Source organism: Simochromis diagramma, unplaced genomic scaffold (genome assembly GCF_900408965.1).
Source record: "Simochromis diagramma unplaced genomic scaffold, fSimDia1.1 OVJJ01000545.1, whole genome shotgun sequence".
NCBI classification, from domain to species: domain Eukaryota; kingdom Metazoa; phylum Chordata; class Actinopteri; order Cichliformes; family Cichlidae; genus Simochromis; species Simochromis diagramma.
Window position 1 is genome coordinate 2,007,522 of NW_024387371.1, and position 23,145 is coordinate 2,030,666.

General features: G+C 40.4%; 2 protein-coding genes across 8 annotated transcripts in view; one reads left to right on the forward strand and one right to left on the reverse strand.

The window, feature by feature from the left end:
• LOC120719093 (glutamate receptor-interacting protein 2-like) overlaps window positions 1–2,728 on the forward strand; it is a 32,070-nt gene extending 29,342 nt beyond the window's left edge. For all 6 annotated transcript variants that reach the window (XM_040007995.1, XM_040007993.1, XM_040007994.1 and 3 more), the window contains one exon: window positions 1,103–2,728. In XM_040007995.1, coding sequence (XP_039863929.1) covers window positions 1,103–1,300 — 198 coding nt within the window. In that variant the 3' untranslated portion in view covers window positions 1,301–2,728. The remainder of the gene's footprint in view (window positions 1–1,102) is intronic.
• Window positions 2,729–5,565: 2,837 nt separating this feature from the next.
• LOC120719094 (sodium- and chloride-dependent taurine transporter-like) lies at window positions 5,566–22,053 on the reverse strand. 2 transcript variants are annotated; one of them, XM_040008001.1, is made up of 14 exons: window positions 18,782–18,792; window positions 16,873–17,102; window positions 16,646–16,780; window positions 14,357–14,591; window positions 13,825–13,957; window positions 13,045–13,179; window positions 12,279–12,382; window positions 12,025–12,149; window positions 10,561–10,673; window positions 9,376–9,513; window positions 8,857–8,959; window positions 7,926–8,026; window positions 7,621–7,791; window positions 5,566–7,318 (listed from the first exon to the last, which is right to left on the reverse strand). In XM_040008001.1, exons 1-14 carry the CDS (start codon window positions 18,790–18,792, stop codon window positions 7,163–7,165), a joined length of 1,890 nt encoding a protein of 629 aa, XP_039863935.1. In that variant the 3' UTR covers window positions 5,566–7,162. The 2 variants fall into 2 exon arrangements, with proteins under 2 accessions (XP_039863935.1, XP_039863936.1); XM_040008002.1 differs by lacking the exon at window positions 18,782–18,792 and adding an exon at window positions 21,924–22,053 and having other exon boundaries at window positions 7,163–7,318.
• Between the last annotated feature and the right edge of the window lie 1,092 nt (window positions 22,054–23,145).

The following is a 23,145-nucleotide window of genomic DNA, read 5'->3' on the forward strand; positions in this document are numbered from 1 at the left end:
AGAATTAAACTTATAATCTTTCTCCACATGCAAGGTCACAAATACTCCCATTTTATCCTAAAGATCTCCTAGTGTTATGTCACAGCAAAAGAGTGCTTATAGTTGCTGGGGTATTTAAAAGTAGAATGGGAGGCAGAGCCTTCAGCTTTCAGGCCTCTCTTCTGTGGAACCAGCTCCCAGTTTGGAATTTGGGAGACAGGGAAACCACTTTACTTTAAACATTAGGGGTGGATGAGGTCACCCTGAAACCTACCTCAGTTACACTGCAAAAGACTTGGGCTCCTAAGGGCTTCCCACTGAGTGTTTCCTCTTTACTCTGTTGCTACTGTTTATACACCACTTTGCATTTCATCATTAGTTGTTTTTATGAAATAATAGCTCTCGTCCACAGTGAGTCCACAGTATTTTTTTTTATCTCATCTCCCGCCCCTCATCCCCAACCAGTTGCAGCAGATGGCTGTCCTACCCTGAACCTGGTTCTGCCAGAGGTTTCTTCCTGTTAAAACAAAGTTGTTGTTTTTTTTTTGTTTGTTTGTTTTTTTTAAATTGTTGGGGTCTCCTCCCTACTATTGTGTGGTCTTGATTGATGTCTAATCTGTGCAACACTTGACTGAAATATTACCAATAGTTATAGCGAGAGGAAGAGCGCACAACCTATTTGTGCGCTTAATCAACTCCAAGATTTTTTTTTTTGGATTTATTTTTTTCCTCCCCTGTGGACCATCCACTGTAAACCCCAGTGGAGATGGTACAATGGAATCAATGGTTTCTGAGATACTCAAGCCACCCCATCAGGTTCAAAGTCATTTAAATCCCCTTTCTTACCTGTTCTGATACTGTTTGAGCTTCAGTAGATTATCTTGGGCTTTAGGGGCATCTGGGGCTTTCGGTTTGTATTTACTATTTGTGTAGAAGTAAAACCTACTTGGAAATGGTTGCTAAAATGAGACTGTCACTTCTAGGAATGTAAAATTAAAGTAAATGAAATTCTTTCCATTAAAGCACAAAACCTCTGCTTCTAAGGGCTCTCTAATGCCAAATGACTCTTTCAGGGAAAAGAAGTGTGTACTGAATAGTAAAAGAACTGGTTGTCATTTCCCAGGTGAACCGTGTAAGGACCAGGGACTTGGACTGTTGTCTAACTGTGCCCTTAATTATGGAGGCCGGAGACAGCCTGGAATTGGTCATTAGCAGGAATCCACTGGCAGCAGCAGACGCGGAGCTGCCAAACGACTGTGACGACCCCTCAAACTCACTGTTCTGCTTCCCCAACCACAGGAACAACATAGTTGCCCTCTGACCACAAAGAGAGATTCTAACTCTGCAGTGTAGGGGACCTCTCTTAAACACACACACACACACACATCACGTGGTTAAGCCCGTCACATTGTACCTCTCAGACACACCTTCACACTCATTTTCAGCACTCAGTGCGAATCCACAGACTCGACCACTTTCTTCCCCTGAAAGCATCACTCTGTCTCACAAAGTCACAAGTGCATGTGTTCACAATTGCCAGTTTTAGTCACTGTGTTCACATGATGCAGTTCAGGGGAGGCTCTGGCTTAAGGGCAGACTCCCCCACCCATTCCACCTCCACAGGCAAAGCCACATGCAGGCTTATATAACAGGGGAGTCATAGTGTCTGACGGAGCCAGGATGTCAAATACACAAGCCTCGGTTCTAGAGAGGCTCGAATGCTCAATGCATTCACTGCACAAGTTACCGTTTTCTTTAATAGGTTTTCTCATTCAAGGACCAAAAACCTAGCTCTGTTTTTCATTTACACATTTGCAAATAGAAGCCCCAAATGCAGTATTTCATGTGCATGTAAAACAGTCATACAGAGACACAAAGGTGCGAGTAGGCTCGAGATTCAAGGAATGTTGCACCTATTTGAGTTATTTCACCCATGACTTGGCTCACTGCCCTCGTTTCCAGTCTCTACTCCACACTGCCTGCCCTAGAGATGGGACAGTGCCTCCAAATAGACAAATGCTGTCTGATACTTATGAGTATCATTAGCCACATTTTAAATTCCCTTATGTTAATGTCACAAATTCATAGAAAGGCACTTAATTCTTAGTTTTTAGTCATTTCATTGCTTCTGAATCACCCTAGATATCATGCTTTTTTTTTTCTTTTTTTTTTCTGTTGACAGATTTTCAGTTTCACAACATTTGCATTTTTCTCTTTTATTTGTGGCACCACATTTGCACCATTCCACTTTTAAGAGTTCCTATGTTCACATTTTTCACGTTACTGTATGACTTTGCATGTGGCATTGCACCAGAATGACTTGGGCACTGATGCTTCCTCAAGTGAATTACACCTTTTTACAAAAAGGAGGATGAAAAGTGTTTCATTCATCTCACTCAGCTGGCTATCAGGTTATTTTTCTCTGAAGTTCCTACCAATATGTGTAAGCATGTTAAGCATGCATATGACTTGTTCGGTGAGTAAGTCACTCCATAATACGTATTGGAGTGTTATCAGTTTCCTTCAGCAGGATCATGAGCGCTTATCAACATGACACTGTTTTTATAAAAGCCTCTGAAGGAAATGTGACCTGCTGATTAAGCAGACTGCCTGGAAACAAGCATTTGTTTCATTGGGTGTGTTTGGCTCATGTGAACGTGTTTTGCGTTGGTCTGTAGGTTTCTCATAACGGGAAATTGCATCAGAGTCATTTGTGAGGCTGTAACCTCTTAATTTAAATTAAATGTCATATTTTTACAGTGGCCTGTTTTTAAGGTTTTACAGTAATATATGCGTTGCCCCTTTTATTATAGCGTAAAATGTCATGTATGAAGTGCTTAATTTTTATTGACATGCACATCGCATGGTGTCTTGATGTAAGCTGTGATGCTGAATGTGATTTTTTTTTTTTTTTTTTTTTTTTTTTTTTTTTTAAATATAAAACATCTACATCCTCCCCAAATATGTCAGGTATCATTTCATAAGAACTTGAAAAATGTATTGGATATTTTATTTTTGTTATTTAATTTATTAAGTAAGAAATGTATTTCTTTTTATGACAATAAAGTTATGAGATTACAGTTGACTGATTTCTGGTTTGTGGTCGTTAATTTGATTGTCCCCGTGTGTTTGCATTAAAGCAATGAGTTACCATGACCTGGTTAACACTTGTACTTCAAGATGATTCAGGTTAATTCCTTGACACCGTGGGGACAACAATAAAATGACTGAGAAAATCCAAGTCTCTCCTGATGTTGCCCTTACTGCTAAATTACAAATATTGGAATGCTAACCATGAGTTCAGATGTTGAACATGGAAAACTTATGTTAGTATTTAATTTATGTAGAAGATGCAGTTTCTCAATCCAGAAGCTAACATACTGTCTGAAACTTGCATTCTTTTTAATGGCCACTAGGGGCTAATAGCAAAAAGAGTTCTCATCCTATTGAGGGTTTGCAGACATGTGACCACTATGTAATGTTAACTTACTGATGTGTATTACTGAATATTGTTATGGTTGTAGGTTGAATGAAATTGAAGGACTACGTTACAATTTTCAGTTTTTCTGTGAAAACTGAAAATTGTAAAGCAAACCACAAATGGAGCCGGTTTGCCTTAAAAGTTCGCACTGTGCCTCCATGATTCAGCCATCATGTTTCAAAAGGCGAAGTTCCATTTGCAGTTACAACCCCTAGGCTAGTTAGCAAGTATTTGCAGGTAAACATTAAAACCTTTGCCACAGTTGCCAATCGGTTAGCAACTGGAAGATTTTTGGTGAAGTACCTTCTTTTCAACCAATTTCATCCAACAAGAGCCACCAACTTCCAGGAACCACTACCAGCCAGTCAGGGAATACATGTTTCCCGAGCATCCAGTGGTTGCATCACTTCCAAGATGGTGGACAATTCTTGAGTAATACGAAAGACGTCAAATGAGAGACCTCAAGAGAAGTCCTATAGAAATCCAATGTTTGATTATATCACTTTTTTTTTTTTTTTTTTAAATCTCAAACGTACTCTGTTTGAGAAGAGAGGATTATCTGGAGTATACAAACCACCTGTGATTGACAAGTATCACATGTCGGTTGCACATTCATCTATTTTCTCCTGCTTATCCAATCAAGGTCACAGTAGGACTGGAGTCTATCCCATTTCCTAAGGCAAATGTCCAGGATACACCCTGGACAGTTCGCCAGCCCATTGCAGGGCTATCCTGTGACGGTCACGGCTACACCAATTGTTGAATTGCCAATTAATCTAGCAAGCATATCTTAGGACTGTGGGAGGAAGCCGTGGAACACGAAGGGAACCGTGCAGGTTTCACACTGCTAGCCGGGTTCAAACCCAGGACCCCCTTGCTGTGAGGCAATAGTGTTAAGCACTGGGCCAAACCTGAAAATGTAAAATGAATTCTAGTCATTTCCATTTATGGAGAATTTGACTATGAGCCAATAAACGTGCAAATACTCAGCAACCGCTGGAGTAAGAATCTTTTTGACTTTTTTGCAATTAAGTGAGCAAGATTAATACTTTTATTAAGGATATTTTTTATAGTTCATATAAATATCTGTTACTAAGATTAAGTGCTAAAAAAAATATGCAGAAAATAAAAAAGATTTGTTTTTACTGTTCTGTTGAAATTTAAAAGAAGAGTGAACAGAAAAAGAGGGAAAGAAAAGAAGTAGATGAAATCAATATACAGGATATGGCCCTAGGGAGGCCTGGGCCTGGGCCCCTACAGTAGTCTTTTGGCATATGGGTTGCCGCTTCAACTCAGTGATTTATACTGGCGCCCTCATGCTATACCTTTTTCTAAGCGAGTAAACATCCTATTGCTTAAGGTGATTAAATTCAATGTGAAAAATGAGCCTTGCACTTCACTCTTGACTTAAATCGATCTGCAAACATGATTTCACAAAGGGCTCTCCCAGTTCCCTGGAATCCTTTTACACCCCTGCTTCCTCCTGCACTCAGACACTTCTTTAGAGAATCAGTGCTCCAAGGGTTTGAATGATGACACACCAGAGACCTGCCCAAATAAGTCAGCCCTGCATTTGTGTGTGCGATGTCAGAGCTGTTCCCACCTGCTACTACCAGTGAACAGTAGATTAATGGAGGGACAGACATCCTGAAAAAATTTTAGAACAGAGGTCAGTGAGCCATCGCAGGGAGAGGGGAGTCAGGGTGACATTGGTGGCCTTCACCCAAGGGCGTCTAAATAAATATAGATGGCTATTTTAGGAATGGAATCACTATGTATTATGATTTGGGCAAGGAGCAAACCTCGGAACAGAAAATGGTGTTAATGAAGGTTAAAGTGGGAGGCAGTCCCATGAGCTTATTTTCTGCACACAGGTCAAAAACATTGGTGCAACAACCCAGATTGTCCCCGTTCTGAAAGTTAAGAGCTACAAATGATACCTTGCTCAGTGTCACTCCTGGATTGGATAAGTGGAAGAAAATGAATGGTTGGGCGAACACCTAATAAAGTATATATAAAGCATAAACTGTGAGATCTAATGATAGAAGTAAGTAGGCATAAACACAAAGAAACTCATAGCTTCAGAAATATCAAATACACACAAATCCAAAGAAAAATATGTTTATTTAATCTATATAGAAATGATGCAATGTGCATCTCAAAGGGAAAAACTGTGAGACAAAAATACTTTGGTACATTTAAATTTCCACATTGCAATTTTTTAAAAGGAGAAAGCAGCAGGGTACGGTGGTGTGGCGGCTCCTACACATGCTTCAGGAAAACAATCCTCAAGAAGTTGTACTGAACTATTGCAAGTTGTTTCTTTGTTATGCATTACGTATGATTAGACTACGCCACCGCTTCACTGAATATTGCACCCTGAATGTGCAAATCCGGGCTCACGATAACTGACATGTAGCGAAACACATTGGTGAGCTTTGATTAAAATAATGAATCAGTGATGGTGTTCAGATGATGTGCAGTATAAAATTGATACAAAAAGGCATATGTGATTTACAAACAATTAAAATTCTACAAATAGTCTCTCAAATACAATTGAATTAAAAGCCAGACTCCAGTGGTCGTTCTGCAGAGCGCACCTGCTACTGAAAGCACAACGGAGAGAGCTGTCAGGCGGTTTAGTAAAAACTAACGCTTCTGAGTGATGTTCTCACAGATCCCACTAACAATGAGAAATCTGAATATCTGATGGCAAGTTTCTACTTTCTATTCTGTCATCTGTCATGAGACAACTACATACCTCATATCAAAGTTTACAATTTCAAAAAGTTAGAAGCTAAAAATATTTCTCCTGAAACATGTTGCAAATGTAGCTGCGATACTCTGCAACAATAAAAACACACTACAATAAAGGTGAAACAACATATAAAGTGCAAAGAGAGGTTTCAATAAATGCACTGGTACTGACTATAGTAGTCACACAGGCAGTGTACAAATACTCTAAAAATGCCACTTCCCTTGTTTCCCCCTTTTTTTTTTTATTTCCTACCTGTCGTTTTCTCTTATTTTATCTCAACTGCTTTCAGGATGGATCGTCTTAAAAAGGCATTTCTCACAGTATTTGGCCAAGACCAACTTGTAACTTAAAAGTTGTCAAGCAAGAGATTACTCTATACACTGCATATTGCTGCTTAAAATGTCATGGATATGTTCTCTGAGAGATGTAGGTGACTGGCTTCCGCTGCAAGCGGAGGTACATTCATTTCATTGTGGCATAAAATGACATAAAAATTAGAAGTCAGTACAACAAGACCGTCACAATCACGTGACACCTTCCACCTTTTTTTGCAGTTAATTACTCATTTAGTTTATTTAACAACATGAAAAGTGAGAATTTACTCTTTTCTTCTATAGCACTGGCAAAAAAAAAAGCAAATTCCTCATCTTTCCGGAATCAACAGAAAGGTAGTAAACATTTAAAATGTTTTATCTCGAAATACTGCCCAAACTGAGATCAGTGCCAACTACAGCAACAACAACTGTAACAACAACAATATCAATATTGTAAAAAATGAAAAAAAAAAATCACAAGAAAAATAAAATACAATAATAAAACCCTCTTCATAGAAATCAAACCAGACTATCTCTAACGTGAATATACCGGACAACGTAAACCTACTAAAGTTAGCAAATATGATACCACAGAAAGCACATCAATCGTATTCCTCTCACAGAGAGCGCTCACATCATTGTTTCTACAATGGTGTGGGTGGGCTTGATTAAGCCATTGTTCCCATTTGGGTCCAGGGGCTGTGTCAGCTCACTGCCCTTCAAGTTGTATTCTTTCGGGCGGGAGCTCACACCTGACTTCGCTGGGGCTGCCACTGCTTTGATCCTCTGAGGGAAGAAGATGAGACATTAAAATAATGATCGTCAGAATCTGGGGTGGTTTAGGGCTTGAAATGACAGTTATCAAGAAAATAAACAAGGGCGGTTGATTAAGGGCAGTTTATGTGATTATTAATTATTGTGTACTTTCTTTTTAAGTAAAATGCTGAAACAAATGAACCAAAAATACATTCAAATTGCTGACTGGACTTTTCTGCTTTTGCAAAGAGCCGGGAAGTCTGTTTCCTCTTGACTTTGGATTGATTTCCCTCATTTAAATCTCTGCAGGAAAGCTCCCGTTAAAAGCTCACCTCAATCAGAGGTCCCTCAGACTGCAAGATCTTGATGACCATCACCATTGGGATGCAGATCATGGAGGACAGAGCCAAAATCCAGCCCAGACCGATGGCCCAGTCAGGGTACTCATACACCTTGTTATAGGTCAATGGCTTGTACTTCACCAGTGAGAAGACAAAACAGCCCTACAGGGAGCAAACACACACATACACACGCACACTGCATTTAGCACAAGCTGCGCCCCTTACATGTGACCTTCAGCAATCAACATTTGTCACGCCAGTTCCTCCAACACAGTGAAGTGCCACTGATCTCTCACCATGCAGAGGACAGGAGTGATTATGGACCAGCTCCATTTCATCCACGGGTTTGGTCTGTAGCCAATCATATCCTCAACTGCATCATAGAAGTTATCGACTCCTGTTCAACACAAAACAGAATAAACAATAAGCCGAGTCTATTTGTTTCTGCAAAGTTTGCCAAAATAGTGAATAGTGCACATTAGATACCAGCGACTCTATAATCTACACGTGTTGTTGTTTCCAATGATAGAATGACCTTGGACTGCATTGGAGTTTCACTGGGTCATGGCTATATAGTATCAATAATCTTAGCTCTGTCTTTTACAGCTTAAAAGACCATTAATGGTCTTTACTGGCTGGCTATAGATTGCTGTGTGTTTAGTGCAACTGTGCTGTAGTCCACTGGTTTGTGCAAGACATTAGCTGTTGATGTGAATATTAATTCTGTTTATTCTGTTTTTACTCTTTTCCTCTTTTTTGCTGATGAATAGACAAATAACTACTATAACAGCATCAGTTCAGCACAAAAGCCCCCAGCTTCACAAATTAAATGTTGTCAGGAAACGACTTTTCTGGACCACAGAGCCTCCACCAATAAAAGGGGTGCCATTAAAGCACATGGGCATTAGCAGGGAAGGTGCAGCTTTACTTCCATTCCATTTAAGGTTTTTCTCTTCTGGCTAAATGTCGCTTTGTTAATATCGGTAGGGTACAATCTGGTGGGAGGCAACTCTCAGTGGCCAATGACAATCTAGCAGGGGACTAACTCCATCCTCACCTCCCCTCAACCTCAAAGCAAGCCCACAGTTAAAGTTATTTACTCCTGACGTCTGAAAACCTCACAAGGCCACCTTTGTTTTACACCCCAGAGATCATTAAGACCTCTTTTACGAAACTTTTTGATGGACACAACAGAAACCTATCACATCTAGAGTCACTTCCACTTACCATAAACCCAGGCTACAGCAATGCATTCAAAGAACGCAACCCACAAAAGGCACACACCACTGGCTGCATAGTAGTCAAAGAGCTGGAACACATACATGCCACCCTGGAAAAAGAGGAGACGGAAAGCTGCATTAATTATCTGTGTGTGCATGTGTGTGTGTGGTGAAAAAACGGACCCCACAGAGATAGAAGGGGGTATTAAATAAGGGTGGGCGAGGGTGCTGAAAGCAGGACACAAGAATCCTGGCACCCTACCCGTAGAGTTCAACAGGTGCTAAGACGTCATTGAAGCACGGTTAAATGCTGAATGGAAAACAGCATTCCAAATTGTTCCATTCTGACATGCCGGATGTGTGTGCGGTAGTGTGCTAGGAAGCCATATTTGGCTATGACAATACAGCAGCAGAGAGGCATGTAGAAAATGTGCGGGGTTATCGCTGTTGTTCATCTGTTCCTTTTCCTTATCTTAACAGGACAGCCATCAGAAGTATGTGCGCTAGTGACTGCTGATGGACTTACTTTTGTCACCATGGCGAGTCCCAGGAGATAGCTCATGAAACACATCACAGCTATGAAGATCTCTCGCCGATAACCTTTCCTCAGGACGGCTGGATACAGATCCACAATAGAGGTGATCTGACCTTCCACTTCAACAAACTGTGGGGACAAAAGCAAAAAAAGTTCTCAGAGAATTAAAAAAAGAAAAAAACATTTAAAAATGTGCATATCTTTCTGCGTGTGCGCAGCTCTTGTTTTGCCTCCACAAACGAGTGATTAGAGAATGAGGGCCGTCTTTGTTGGGCAGTAATGAGAATTTAAACAAGGCTCCTCTCTGCAACACTGGTTTGTTGCTACCAAGACACAAGAGCAACAAAACAGTGAATCACTGTCTCTGTCTGCTTGTCTGTGTAACACTCTCGCTCCCCTGTGTCTCCTCATTGCCTCATAAGCAACAATATGTTTCAAGAAAACTATGAATTTTCTCACAGAGAACACGCTCCTTTGTTGCACAATAACAAAGAAAAAAACCCTTACACAACTGTGGCATGTATGTGTGAGCGAGGTTAACAATATATAGCATTCAGGAGTACAAATGTGCATATAATTTACGGCCAAATAAATGCACCCACACACACTGGCATTAGTTCTCTCATGGAAATAGCAGCACTTGCATGAGCTTTTACATGTACTCAAATTTAGAGTGCTGGCCTGATCTTGCAGCTGACTGAGATGAGGAGCTTGCTATGTGCAGGACTCAGTTAGCACAAGAGTAGAATTACACTTGAAGGCAGGAAATGTGATATAGCTGGAGAATCCCTTGGGAGTACACTTGTGTTTTGTCTACTTAGATTATCTTGTCTTAATCAGAGCTCTGCCTCGTATGAAAGCTAGGCTGCTTGCATACAAACTATTATCCTTACTTTTATTAACTAAATGTTTGGACATCCACCAACTTCCACAAAGGAACTGTGATCCTTAAGGAATCAAATGTGGTAGTAAAATGCCTTTGTGTAAACCGGTTTCTTGTCTGTCAGTCATCTGATAACTTAGAGAGGTTAGAAACAGAAAGGAGAGACACTAAATGTGTTTTACGTATTCGGTCAATGAACTCACAGACTCTTGGAGGTGTCCGTCTCAAATTAACGGGCACAAGACCAAACAACTGTTCTGAGGATAGCTTTACACTACAGCAAAAACACTGACCTGGCTGTCAAGGCCCAGAAGCAGCAGCATGATGAAGAAGAGAATGGCCCACAGGGTTGGCAGTGGCATCATGGATACAGCTTTAGGGTAGGCAATGAAGGCCAAGCCGGGACCTGGAAGGAGAACAGAGAGGGGATGGGGAGAAGGGAGAGAGGACAGAATTAACATTTCTATCTAATTTTGGCTTGGCCGATACAGTGTGAGGGAATGGTAAAATAAAGTAGCAAAGAGCAAAGGAAATACTGCGTTATGGCCAACAAGACATGGAATAGCTCTAACTGTGTGAAATGGTTCCTTTTTTTTTTGCTGGCCATATATTAAAACCATCTTTAGATTGGTTTTTAATCTAATTTATCCTCTGTAGCACAAGCAACAAAAATCAACAAAAATACATACTTATGTATACAATGTAAGTATACATACTTCACACGTAACATATTACATAACTGCCAACTGTTACTCAGTGTATATTGCCTTTCTTACTGTACAAATCACAGCTGCCTGACAGAATATTTACAGCTCATTCATTCTGAACATGAGTTTATCAGGATGCATTTCGATAAGCACTCAATATCTGTGACATGCTGGTTTATTATCACTGCATCAAGGTGTGCAGTGATAATAAACTTAATTTAAACAAAGCAGACATGGATTTTAGCAAAGCAATGAACCAGTTCAGTGAGATATTATAAGAGCATCAGACACAGACTCCATCAATTGAACAGCTGAGAAAAATGTAGGTCAAAATATTTGAAAAAACATATACATATAGATATATAGATATATTTTGGTTTCCATATATGATGGAAGCAGCATAGAATTAGTGTTCATTTGATTACTTTATTATATTCCAGATAGCAAAACTTCTAACTTAAACTGAGCAGAGAAAGCATGCTTAAAGAAGACACCTCCCCTTCAAAGTCAACATAAGAAATAGAGGAAGACAGATCCAGAACCAGTGGCGTCCATCTCAGGAGATCCACAGCTTGTTAGCAGAACTGGGCTTACAACATACAGTTACATACATACAGTAAAGGGCCAGTCTTCTTAGCAATGGTCCAAAAGATAAAGTTACTGAATGGCATGAGGAGGATGACTGTGGGACAGACTGGTGCCACTGAACAGCTGTAGTAATGATGACGGCACAGTGCAGGAGCTCTTTAACGCCGCAGTTCATTGTGTAGCTAAAACACACAGCATCTCACCAATGCCATGAAATCTGTCCTTAGAAAACGTGGATCACACTTTGTAGAAATAAACCTGTTTCTTTGAGGCTTTTGTTCAAGGAGTGCGCAGTTGCCGATACCTCTACGTTGCTAGATTTCGAGACTTACATAAGCTACTTCTTTTAAATTGAATTCAATTTTCAATTTTTCCAATTGTCTTTTTTTTTTCTTTTCTTTTCTTTTTTTTCCGGGCAGCAGCACCCACCATCACTGCTGCCATCACCTTGGACCCTCGTACCTGACTCTGCCACATCGGCAATGTCCACCCCTTGTTCTTGTGCCATGAAGCCCAGGACGGAAAATATTGCGAAGCCAGACACAAAACTGGTACCGCTGTTGAGGCCTCCCAGCAGCAAACAGTCCCTATGTCACACATATGTCATGGAGGTTGTTAATGAACACAGGTGGAACCGAAGTTCCCATTTTCTTTTCACGCAACCGAGTTGCTGTCACTACTAGACTCCCACTCGCCCTAGTGGAAACACAGCTCACCTGTAGCAGTTGTATTTGTACTTGTTGTAGCTCCCCAGTGACGTCATGGCGCCCAGGCAAATGGCATAGGAGAAGAAAATCTGGGTTCCTGCATCAATCCACACCTGAGAAGTAGGATGTGATTGCTGATTTTTCAAGATTTCAAAAGATTGCCTTAAATCTACAATCACTGATACATGCTTAGGGGTAGTAAAAATAAGGTTAAGTACTCCATCATCATCATCCTATCATCTTGTTCTATTATATCCAAAACACAGAAAGCTGTGACCAGTAAAATTCAAACAATGAACTGAAAATTGCTTGAAAGCTAAAAATTGTGACCATGTTGTTTGACTTGGAGAAGGAGCATGTGCATGATGTGAAGGTGCAGTAAAGCCATAAACAGCAGCAGTGGAATATCTTAGTTTAGCAAAAAGTTTGGGAACAAAAGGAAACAGACGGCCTCTGACTCTTTCCAAAGGCAATAAAATCCACCAGCAAAATCCAGAGATCACTTCGTCTTTTTAAAAATATATGGTCAGAGTCATGCCTGTAATGTAAGCATATTCACTTGCTATTGCAACTGTATCCTATTAAACTGCTTCATTGCTGCTTTGTTTAATCTTTTGGTTTAATGGACTAAAGTTATATTCTCTTGATTTGTGAGCTATGCAGGTGCTGTTTGGGATCTTTATGTGTGAACGGCTTCCTTTATATAATTTTATATGGCCCAGAGACTATTGTAGGAAGCTATAACAGATCAAATAAAAAAGGTTTTCATTCTTACCTCTGGATCTTGTAGGCGGGTTACGTTAGGGTAAAGGTAAAATTTGATCCCTTCTCTGGCTCCAGGAAGCGTCACCCCACGCACCAGCAGTACAATCAGCATGACAAATGGGAAAGTTGCTGTTATATACACCACCTAGACCGGACAAAGGATTTATTAGCTAAAAACAATGAACAACATTTACATGGTTATGACTCATCATTGTTGAGATATAGTGCGATAAACGCTTCTTCATTTTTTAAGTTTCATTTCCACTCATATTTGTCCAGCTCCAGCTCAAAGGAAACATTGTTCTTATTGGGTGATAACAATTTCCCCCTACGAATAGCTGAGTGGAGGGCCTAGATACACTTCTTCTATAAGAAAAGTCATGCATGACACAGTATAACGTGGCATTCGTGCAATCTGCATACAATAAATCCTGAATTGTTAGCTGATTAAAGGTTAAACGCACACCTCCAGTTCCTAATAGAGTTATCCATTTTCAAAGACTTTCAAAGCCTTTTCCCTCTAACCCATTTTCGGGTCTGCTAACAGAAACAAAGACAGGACTAAGGAGCGCCAGTCAAGTGTTTACAGCAGACAGTGTGTCTAGCCAAGGACTGACTTCCAGGACAACGTGGAGGCCTGTGTCTCTTAATCATCTTTATTAACCTTGTTTCCAAGCATGTGGGCTTTCTCTGAGCAGCAGTGTTTTGTCACTGACTTGTTAGGGAAAAACTAAAAAACTGCATCCAAGCAACCCAAAAAGTACAGGGTGTGTTGATGAGTCACACTCACTTTCCCTGTGGACTTGACTCCCTTCCAGATGCAGAAAAAGCAGATGACCCACACTGCCAGGAGACACAGTGCTAAGTCCCACTTCAGGGGCCCTATGTCTTCAATTCCAGTGGAGATGCTTAGGACATTGCGTCTGCAGAGAAAATGTATGTAAGTTCCTAACTAACAATTCACAAATTGCCATTAGATCCAAACATATTACAAAGCAAATGTGCATGAAAAAAAAACAAAACTTTTCTTCAATTTAATTTCACAGTTACGGTCTAACTTTGAGGATGAACTAGCATAATGCAGTGCAAACCAAGTTTATATTAAACTAGTGGAGAACTAGTGCTTTCTAAAAGTAAACACTCCTCTTGCAAGAATGTTGCTGTTCAAACACATTTACACAAGCAAGATAAAGAAGCACTGTTACTTTGGTATACTGAAGAGTGGATATATGTGTGTGTGTGTGTGTGTGTGTGTGTGTGTGTGTGTGTGTGTGTGTGTGTGTGTGTGTGTGTGTGTGTGTGTGTGTGTGTGTGCCACTCACTCCCAGAACTCGGTGACGGGGGAGGTAAAGTTGGTAGCATTGGCTGCCAGCCAAAGGGTCTTGTTCTTGCGCACTGTGTCCTCTACACAGTGCTCTGTGTTCCAAGGCTGCTTGCATTTTGCCCAGGGGAGCTCGGGCTGAAAGCACTGAAACAGGTAGTAGAGTCCCCAGGCCAAGATCACAATGTAGTAGATGTTTAGTAGAGACACGATCACGATAGAGGCATAGCCAATACCTGGAGACACAATAAGAGGGCGGGCAGATTTGAATTTTAAGGTAAAACTTTCTTTTAACATTCGAATCAGGCTTTGTGTCGGCTTCGTTTAAAGCTGCAGTAACAGATTTGTGACCACTTGTGGGCAGAAAAATTGCTGTGAACACAACATTGACAAAACACGTGATTCAGTTCTCCTTTTTTGTTCAGCTGCTCACCTACCCTATTGGTTTTTTGTTTTTATTACTGCCTATTGTGAGAGCTCAGTCAGAGTGAACCAAAACAGGAAATTAAAACAATGCAAAGTATACAAAACGGCACACATAATTTACTGTGGAGATGGGTTAAAATTCCATGCGTGTTCATCAAAACAAGCTGATGGGAAATTAGTCATGTGAGCCTCTGTTTATTTCAAAATATCGATAATTGCCACTTTAAAAGAACATGAAAATATTGTGAAGTTACAGCAGCGACACGGAGTGTGGTCAAAGGTGAACAAGAAGATTTTATTCGAACTCGAACACAGAGGAACACAGCCCAGGCTTCACTTGACTATCTACTGTTATAATGTCCTTAGTGTTTTTAAGTTATTTTTAGATGACTTTGCTGGGAACCTGGACACAAACACCCCGGTACTCTTCCATTGCTTTGGAGTATTTTTAAACTTATCATCTCTTTCACTCCCACCTCCCCCTTCCTACATTCCAAATGCAAACTGATAGACGACGCACGCGGTCCACATGAGTAAAGTCGCATATTCCCTGTGTGATAAAAACACATTAAGGTATGCTGAACAGCACAGAGAGCTGTGATTGGTCAATTCCACAGCGAACTGGGGACTTTCTCTACAACAGCAGGTGGGCAGACATCAGCTTCGGCATTCTTTGGATAACAGGGACCGTTGACAGCTGCTGGAGATCCGGGAGCCATGCAGTTTCCTCTTGCGTGATGTCCCACGTGTGAACATGAGTAAGAGTGTCAAAGCAGCTGCCACGGGTGTGGTGCGTCAGTGCTTGTCTACAGCTGTCATTCAAATGTAAAGGGATGCATATAAGAGCTCAAGTAAAGAAATCAGGTGACAAAAGAGCAACTGAGGCAGTGCTGTCCCGCAGTACTCACAGTTTTGATTATTTCTCATAATCCAAAACAAAACAAGCAGGCACGCTGCAGCTCCATGGCAACAAAATGATCAGAGTCTCATGCAGCAGGTTTGCACGAGACTCTGATCATTGCTAGGCAACTTTTCCCCCCTCACAGTCTGTTTCTATGGCAACCAAGAACTCATCAGTCGATTTCAGCAGGCGCATTTTGGGGGAGAGACGCGACACTTATTAAGAACAGACATCTATGAGAGAAAACTTGCTGTCCTCTCCCACCCAGCAAAGAACCATTTATGTGCTAGATACTAAACAAATAAGCTATTCGTGTTGTTGTGCTGAAGCACGCACAAAGCGGAAGTTCACAGCAGTTCCAGCTGTTTGGTGGCTGGCACATGTGCTCCTGCTTGTAGGAAAAATTTAGGTAAGTGTGTGTATTGTTCTTTTTTTCTTTGCTTTCTGTATGAATAATATAAGCTTGCATTATGTTCAAGAGTTAGAATAAGCTGGGGACATGTGATCTTGTCTGCATGAGGACTGAGCATTGTGCATGTGTAGTAGAGCTATAACTGGGTTTTTAATGTTTTATTTTTTAAAAAGAGGGGGAAATAAACCTAATATATAAACATGGGTATCCTCCAGCCGAAGCTCCAAACCTCGATATTCAGGAATTTTAATTCTTAGCTTCTGCATTTCTGCATTCTTTGTGATGTAACCTTCACAACACAAAGCAGACTAATGGGGTAAGACTGGTCTAATTGTACTGGCAGAGAGAAGAGGACAACTCGGCAGAACACGCTGTCCAAAAGATGAATACTGGACTGACACAGGAGGAAAATGAGGGCAGAAACCTCGCTCAGACAAATGAGGCTTTTACTCAGCGTTAAATATTAAACGAACAAGTCGGGGAACATTTGTGCAGAGGTTTTATCCTTCTTTCTGTGGGTGAGAAGTTTGTGTTTGTGTGTTTGAACTGACCAGTGAAGATGGGGCAGAGCTTAGCCCAGCAGGTGATCCCTCCCTCAGAGGTGTACTGGCCCAGTGCGACTTCCAGGAAAAACACCGGCAGACCACCCCCGAAAAGGAAGATGAAGTAAGGGATAAGAAATGCACCTGAGGGAATTCAAGCATGATTGAGTTGAGATATTTTGTGACCTTAATCTTGATCTTTTTTTTATTCTATCTGTTGTGCATCTATTACGTACCGCCACCATTTTTATAACAAAGGTAAGGGAAGCGCCAGACGTTTCCTAATCCGACAAAGCCTCCGGCCACGGACAGGACAAAGTCGAGCTTACTGGCCCACTTCTCCCTCTGAGGAGCTTTGCCTTCTGCCTCATCCTCAGGTCTCGTACCTGGGCTCTTCCCTGGTGAAGGTTTCAGAGTGTCCTTGTGAAAGTCCTTCAGACATTGAAGCTTCTCTTTTTGTGCCATGCTGCAGGCAAAGAAAAAAAGACACAGTGATACAAACAAAAGGAGAGAGGTGAGCGGGAGGCGCATTAGGGAGATAATGCTATCTCCTGACTGTGTTTCGGATTGCTGTGCGAGCGCATAATATACACGACAATGCTGCTAATCTTGCTAATCTGAGCAACTCATGCCTGGAGGTCATTCAGACTATAGAAATGGTTGGTGAGCAGATTTGCCTTTGACAAGAGAGCAGATCCAGTATGGAATAAGCTTTAGGCAAGAAGAGTCAAAATGCAAATTCTACAATTTTACCAAGAGATATCAAAACATCAGCGCTACAGATTGCAACAGAATACACTGGTGCAATCACACAGTGAAGAAACCCACTGTCCTTCTTACTCTGTCGCAATAACCCACAGATGAAGAAAATCATTTGGTTTTAAACACATGCTGTAAACCACAGTTAAATTACACTGTTGTAATTCAGATGAGTGTTTTTTACAATGCAATGAAAGACTTTATGAACCCGAGTTAACCTGACAGATCTCTGTTTTTTTTTTTTTTACCACATCAGTAGCGACTCAGTTCAACAGGATCCAAATTTAGAGAGGACGATATACTTGTACATTCCCGTAGTGCTGGCTACTCTCAAGAAGCTACAACAGCCTAAGTTAACTCGAGTGTTTACAGTGTAAACCATCTTTCCACGAAAGAAAGGATTTGTTAATACGGGTCGAGGTATCCTATTGCGCTGCGTGAGCCAAAAAGAAAAAAGCAACCCTAATAGGGTAGGAATAACTGTGTAACGCATGGCAAGGCTGAATATAATTTAAGCTCCCGGCCAGCGGGTGTTTTAGAAAGAACAAAGGAGCCATAATGACAAAGCCATAATTAATTTTAAGATATGAGATTGAATCTGATGCTACTGAGAATGAGTTGGCAAAGAAAAATCAGATACTTCCTCTTAACAAAGATCAGGTGATGAAAAGCATGTGCAGAAACTAACTAATCTAAGTTCAGTTCCTCTTGACACCTAGTCAAGAGAACTTTTTTTTATAGAGACAGTTAAAAAAAAAGAGGCAATTGAATTTACAATCACACTTTCATCTCTCAGGAAATGGACTTTAACCAACAACAACATTGGGGAAAAGATTCTCTGAGAGCTCTCACATGTCTCCTCACTAAATTGGTGCACACTGTGAGCCATCTTTTTCTGAGTTTTCTCTCTTCCTGTTATGCATGACAAGTTCACTTGAATTACTTGCCATTCTCAGGCTTGCTTACATAACTGGATCAGTTCTGTTTCTCATCCTGTTTCTCTCTCGCTCTCTCTTTATCCCTTTTACTCCCCTCCTTTTACTCTCGTCCACTCAGCGTAAGCTTTCACTTGCCTGCCTCGTGTTAGGAAGCTATAGATTTAAGCGAACAGTCCTTTGGGCTGGCCCCAGATATAGCTCACAAAAAAATCCCTAAGCCTTTAAGAACGAAAATAGTGGACTTGTTGAGAATCCTCAGTGATGAATGTAAAATTACTGCCTTTCTTCTTCATGTCAATTTGCATCACAAAAACAACAACAACAACAACAAAGCCTATTCGCAGTTCTTTCACACTGTATTTAATCTGACAAAGCTGTGACTTCACATACACAAGCTGTACCCGGTAAAATCAAATCTCCCCTCAGAAAAACAATACAAAAAACTTACATTTCCTTCATGGCTGCGACTATGTATAGTGTTCCTCTCTCTCAGCTGTCACCATTCCTCTGTACTGAATGTCTTTATGCCGCCAGGGTCAGAAGAAGTGAAGCTGACAGCAGAGCCCGCCCCTTGGCTAAAGACAATTAAACCCAAAGTAGAGATTGGACACAGCTTTCCTCTGACAGACAACTCAGGTACCAACGTGGGAGACTGTAAATTTCCACTTACAAGTCTCTGCCCACAAACATACAAACTGCCAAGTGGTGGGGGGTGAGTGTGTGTCACACAAGCAATGCATACACATACTATTTATTCATGTTGTAGACACAGAGGACATTTCAGAGGAAGAGACTGAGAGTCCTTCACTGGTTTATGATCTGCTACAAAGTGACCAACTGAATGAAGCATTGAGAGATTGTTTGTTTATTTGTTTGTTTGTTTGTTTTAGACACTTAAACAGAACTGAAAAATGAATTTCACTTCCACAACCGCACTTCCTTTTAAGAGAGATCTTCATGTGAAAACTAATTTAATTTAAGACCATGTCGAGATGTCCTCTGTCCTTTCATGACACGTGGCGTTTTATCTGGGAAATGTAAACAAGTACAGTATCAACTAATAACAATGCCAAATAAGGTAATGTGTCTCCTCTGCTTGTTAATGGTCTATTGGGATGCAGTTCATTGCTTCAGTGGCTCACAATGGCTGGCATGGAAAAGTCCGTTTAAACTCCACTGGAGGATTTACACAGTTAAATGAGGGACATGAACCGGCTGGTGACAAGCTGCTGGTTAAATACATCTTTGGCACCTCTTGGATTCATTATCCATACAGTCTGTTCCTCAGTGTCGTGCTCTATATACTATTTGGGTTATGCCAAGTTAGGTCACACAATTTGGCTAATAATTAGCCATGGATTCTTCATAACTCATCCTGCCATTCCCACCAGCAGTTACATCATCAATAATCACTTTGACCTGGTTTTAATGACAACCATACACGCCCATGTCATAACACTACCTCCACCATGTTTGACAGATGATGTGGCATACTTCATATCATGAGCTCTTTCTCTCCGTCTCCATACTTTTCTCTTCCCATCATTCTGGTTAATACTTCAAGTTAATACTTGTAAATTCAACACTCTGAATCAGCTTCAGATATGTCCGCTTCATCTGAAATAAAAAGGAAACACGCCTCACCTGGAAATTTAACTGCTTGTCAGTCAACTGTCCAATTAGCTTTAGCCTCTGAAAATGGGACTAAGCAATGAAAAATGGGTGTAATTCCTAAAATGTTAATGCATTTTAACTCCTAAATTAAACATCCAAGCCTGTATTTCAATCACATATTGACTGCTCGTCTTAAAATCCTCTGAGGCAAAACTCTAAAAATGGTGTCTCTGTCTAACAAATTATGAACTTAACTATAACAATGTCAAACTGGATGGGTAATGCAAATCGTGAATATACTTTGTTCTTTCACCTACTACTTCTTTTTTCCCTTTAAGAATTGCGTTTTTGTTTTTCTTACAGGCTTTCACATCTCGTCTTCTGCAATTTGGCTAAAGTGTCAGCCTTAAAACTGATGCTCACTTTGAGATGATCAGGTCTGTGTGCAGTCTGAACAACACATGTAAATTCATTTATATAGTACATGTTATTAAGCTTTAATCCAATGTTCTTTGCATAAATAAACAACCGAATATGCATGCTGTTGGACTGTGGGAAGGAATATGGAGGAACTGGAGGGAAGCTATGCAGGTGCAGGGACAAAATGCAAATGCTACACATAAAGGATCCAACTGGTGAGAAGCTTCAAAGCCAGACCTTTTTGAAACGGGAGTTCTAACAACCACACCACTGCACCATCAGCAATAAAGGAATAAAAATGTAAAACATATCACATATGTGACACAAGTGGACTTGATGTTCATTAGATTGACCACACAGCAGCCTTTTATTTTAAAAAAAAAAGTAAAGAAACAGAAGCTGTTGTGATGGGTATCTAATCAGAAGGCAGTTTAGAAAGGAGGATCACAGTAACTGAAGGTCCCCTTGCCAAAGTTGGATGGGGTACAGTTTAAAGACCTTTCATTTTGAAGGGGATTCTGTGTTTGTATCAGCACTCGGCTAATATATTAAAATGTTTGTGTTTTGTGTTGTTGTATTTGAAATGAAGAATTGCAGTAATCCAGGAAAACACTAACCATCAAAGAAAATCAAACAGCATCGCCTCCTAATTTAGCGAAGGATCTCAATTTATTTTCAGGTTTACAAGGAGTTTCACAGTAATATATGAAACTACTACACATGTCACAAGTTCACAAACAAAAACACTTTTTTTAAGTCAGCCTTCAAGAAACCTTGTGAGCACCTCACGCCCTCCGAAGTGCCAATTCGGGGACTTTATTTTCAGCACCGATGCCAAAAGAGGTACAGCGACCCCTGAGGTTTTATCTGCTGAGAGGGCGGACTGGTGTTACTAAAGGACACACGCCAATCAATCATACACTGGCTGAGGCGGAGACAGAAGAAGTAGGTTAAGTATGTGTCACTAATATATAAGCTAGTAAACGTCTTAGTTCATCACACCTACTTCAGCATTCACTCAGCTAATGATTTGTGGCTGAGGAAAGCGAAGGTGCACCTTCACACTTTCCTCATCCTCATCACATATCACTGTGAATGCACCGCCCCTGAACGCACCACAGCAGCTCAGCAAATACGACCAAACTGAAACTGGAAACGCTGTCTTATCAGACACGATGAACAGGCAAAAGAGGGTTCAAAGACCAGAACTTCGCTCCTTTCCCTCCCTTTTTTTCAGTATATGACCAAAACATGCCCTAATTTAGTCACGTCGTTTGTATGGCAGGGCTGAAACAGTGTTGCTTCTCTGTAACGGATAAGCGCACAGCATCATGTGAAAGAAAAAGAGGAAATGTTTTCAGCTTTTTATGAGCGAATAAAAAGGATCAGCAAGCTTACTTTCCGCATCAGAACACTAAATATTAAACAAACAACAACTTACATTTGGATTAATTAGGGTTTCTCCTATCACACATTTTCTCCTATTAAAACATAGTCTATTAACCTCATGCACTTAATGATATATTAAGAATATATAGGATTACCCGTCCTCTTACTTTTACTAAGCAGCCTGTTGTTCCTTGTTTGGTAGCCTGTGTTTAACGACGAGTCATACAATGTAATCTACTTTTTTTCTCCCCCCAAGATCGCTGATTCAATGAGCGTGTGTGCGTTTAATATCAGTTTGAGTGGAAAATCACTAGCTTCTCCATGCAACTCTTAAAGTGGCAGTCTCCCTGCATCCGCCCTTTTACCTGATTCTCTTGACAGCTTCTGACTGACAGACCGATAACGACCGGCAAACGTTATAAACCATCATGCGGCATTGATCAGGGATTTGCAAAAGTGCAGACGATGAACATTTATAGGGCTAAATTTAATTTAACGTGACAGTGAAAAGCACCATAGGAAATAAACCAGAATTACGCAAGTGAATTCGGTATGACTTAATGGCTTTATTGGTGGTTTATAAATGATTGACTATGTGCAGTATCGATCAATTATTACCCAATACTGACATACAAGTGGAAAATTACAGCGGGAAGCTATCTATCATTTCTAGTAATGTTGATGTTATGGCAATCAATTAATAAACTGTTGCTTTCTGATAAGGTGGTTCACCTCTCATTAAAACCTAGAGTGGTTCCCAGGGGATGAATATCCTACTATCTCGTTGTCTAGCACCACCATAAGGCTCATATTTTCTAGTCAAATGGTGTAAAATTAGATTTGATTTTTGACAGGATGAAGACATTTTGAACAGGTGATAGCAGCAAAAGTACAGGAGTAGCCTAATGTCATTAACAATGACTGTGCTCCTTGTAGGTATATAAGTAAACCATGAGACCAATCGAAGGACCCTTAACCAACTACACCTGTTGGAAAGAAGCCATTTTTACCCATTTTGAATGTCTGGCCTATGTATATGGGTGTGATTACAACTGCTAAAAGCCATTCAGTGGGTTATTCAGTCATTAAAATTGGGTGAGCTGTTAATTATTTACTGATATACTTTTAATGCTGTCACATCACTGCTGTAAAAACATGTTTACATTAAGTAATTTGATGTTTCTGTCACGTTTTTATCTTGTAGAGCTACATTAAAGATTAGAAAATGTTCAGTGTCCTACTTTAGTTAATTTGTCTGAATTACAATATTACCAGCAACTTCTAATTAAAGATAAGATAAGATAAGATAAGATAACCTTTATTAGTCCCACACGTGGGAAATTTGTTTTGTCACAGCAGGAAGTGGACATTGCAAAAGTTATGAGGCAA